At 38.4% G+C, this 2,873-nt stretch overlaps 1 protein-coding gene across 1 annotated transcript in view; it reads right to left on the bottom strand.

Annotated features, from left to right (window-relative positions):
* Nucleotides 1-552: 552 nt before the first annotated feature.
* SARC_08887 (hypothetical protein) overlaps nt 553-2,873 on the bottom strand; it is a 3,827-nt gene continuing 1,506 nt past the window's right edge. Inside the window, exons 2-4 of the mRNA XM_014297125.1 lie at nt 2,315-2,399; nt 1,436-1,563; nt 553-740 (exon numbers count right to left, since the gene is read on the bottom strand). Coding sequence (XP_014152600.1) covers nt 576-740; nt 1,436-1,563; nt 2,315-2,399 — 378 coding nt within the window. The 3' untranslated portion in view covers nt 553-575. The remainder of the gene's footprint in view (nt 741-1,435; nt 1,564-2,314; nt 2,400-2,873) is intronic.

The raw sequence follows: 2,873 nt of genomic DNA, 5'->3' as shown, positions 1-2,873 counted from the left end.
ATATATATATACATAACTATATATATATATAAATATATATATATATATATATATATATGTATGTATGTATGTATGTATGTATGTATGTATGCATGCATGCATGCATGTATGTATGTATGTATGCATGCATGCATGTATGTATGTATGTATGTAGGTATATTTGTATGTGTTTATAGATAGATATATAGATAGATAGATAGATAGATGGCTAGATAGATAGATTATAGATATATATATATATATATATATATATATATCAAAGACATGTAAAGGAAGCCTTATGTGCAAGTACATTTTTTCACGATCTTCGGGCCTCAATAATTTTCTTGGCTTGTGCACAGTTCATGAAACTTGCCGTTGATGGTGTTTTGCTCGCTCAGATTAACATTATAAAGAGTCAATATTCAAGCGCTCTTGACGTCTCGTATCTGCATGCCTTCTTCGACGTGCAAGTACTTTCATGCACACTTTAAGAAATGCGGAGGAATGTGCTTGTACTCAAGGTCAACCTGATATACTGCTTAAACTGGAAATATTTTAAAAAAAGAATGTATTTATTTTAAAATGTATTTTTTTTAAAATCCCTTTGTCTGTGCCCAATTCAATAGCTTGTCCTTACACAGCATGTTGTGGACAACAACTGTTTCGAAAGTAGATGATATTTTGATGATTTCACCTTTGCCCTTGGCAGCGGTGTCGGCATCACTTTTAAGCACTTTCCTCATCTCTGCGACTGCTTTCTGTTGTGGTGAGCGGACCAGAGGTGATAGTGTGTATTAGCGATGCATGTCTTCACGATTACAATAGGAATGTAATAGGTTTTATAACAGAGCATAATTCATTATGAACTCGGACAACAAATATCAAAACAGAATAATAATCGCAGTTATGCAACCCATCACTTCGGGTGAAAGAGAGCAGTCGACTATCTCAAAGGTATATACGGTCAAATCCAGGGCGGAAGGGAAGTCTTGGCCCAAATACTATGATACTCGCGTGCAAGAGAGGTACATTGGCATTAACCGAGAACGAGAGGCTCTGTACATATCAATAGAAGGTCACTTTTTTCTCCTGCACATTCCATTGGTTACAAGGTACTCCAGATACCGTGCTCGTGACTCCTCGACAAACCTATACGACGTCACTTCTAGCCGCAGAAAGCTATATGGTTGGACACAAACTCCACGGAGAGTGAATGACACCATACAGGTGTGGAGAAACGCAACACTCGGCTGAATTCTTCATTTAAAAAACCCTAAATACACTGCAAAAGCCCCCCCCCAATTTTTCACGATGTTTCTCATCACACTTCCCAGAATAGAATTTCAGGACGGATCGTCGAACATACCACAAACACATATGTATAGCTACGCAATGCGAGTCTTAACAACCACATATATATCACTAAACTTATATAATCCATATTAGCGCATACCGGCACATTCCCCCTCACATGTCTGATCTCTGTAATCGCCTTGCCACCCTGCTTGATTTTCTCATAGATTGGCACATTGTTGGTCCTCGAGCGACCGATTATATATCCGTATGTATCTCCCGTCAAACCTGCAGAGATTCAAACAGAAGGTTACAGATCGCAGGTGAGCATAAGCAGTCATGTAGTAGAAACTAGGTTTGAGATCCACGAAAAACCTATTTAAAACGTGAAGGCCGAGCTCCTGAATCCGACGGTACAGAGAGGCTATCTGAATGTCTTTGCGATATACGAGGGATGCCAAGGCGAGTGTCCCCTTTGCCCGCCAATACGGTAGAAAAAGGACTACATAAGCAAAAATTCACAACAGGAGAATCGTACCACGCAAGGCGCCGATAAGTTTCAGACCAAGCTCGTGGACCTAACGTTCAGCATACGCAGTAGTATGGTTTCAATTAAAACCCGTAGGAGTGTAGGCAACGAAAGATACCAGCAGTATTGTAATTGGCCCAGCTTTAAAATACACACTTTTAAATATAATTTAAACATTTAAAGGTATTAAAATAACTTAAGACACATACAAATATGAATATATCTTAAACCTATAAAGGTATAAGCGAATCTTAAATATATAAAGGTATATAAAAAACTTTGAACCTACAAATGTATAAAAACCTTAAACCTGTACAAGGTATAAACAAATGCAAAACGTGAAAAGGCATAAATAAACCTTAATCATAAGGATACGGAAAAGTCCAATAAGCAGGGTACTACGTACATAACGCTGGCCATATATCCAAAAGCAAAGTACAAAAATATCGTGAAATCAACTACAGGTTGTTGTGTGCATAAGTATTGATGCCTATTTAGCAACTCTCTCACCTTTTGGCGGGAACCACCCAGAAACTGTACTTGTGGCGGGTTCTGCCTGTGTGCACATAGCCCTGTAGTTGCCTTGCACACGCACCTATTGCAACGATGCACATGTTCGCGCACAAAATGTGATGTAAAAGTTGAGTCAGATCTACGGGCGAAGTGATGTGTGCACAACGGACGGGAGCGTAAAGATTTGTTCTTGGGTTGCCTATAGTGTGTTGAGGATTGTGTGATGCATGTATACTTTTGAACCGTATTGAGAATCGCAAGCAAATGCACATCATGCTTCCAAATATCCACGAATACAAGAATCCTTGGCTCCCAGATATCCACTAATACAAGAATCCTTGAAAAAAGGAATACACTTTAATAACAAGAGTGTGCGAACAAGCATACACGGAAGGTCAAATGTTGAAAATGGCGACAAATCATGATTGGATCCTGGATTTGAAAGGAAAATGTCCTTTTGAAATCATGAACAGTTTAAGATAAAAATGCCCATAAATATACATTCATACATACATACACAAACACAAAACAAACACAAAACAAACACAAACACAAA

The sequence above is a fragment of the Sphaeroforma arctica genome (genome assembly GCF_001186125.1).
Source record: "Sphaeroforma arctica JP610 unplaced genomic scaffold supercont1.844, whole genome shotgun sequence".
Classification (NCBI taxonomy): Eukaryota; class Ichthyosporea; order Ichthyophonida; genus Sphaeroforma; species Sphaeroforma arctica.
The sequence above is the reverse complement of the archived record's forward strand: the minus strand, read 5'-3'. Positions and strand labels throughout refer to the sequence as shown.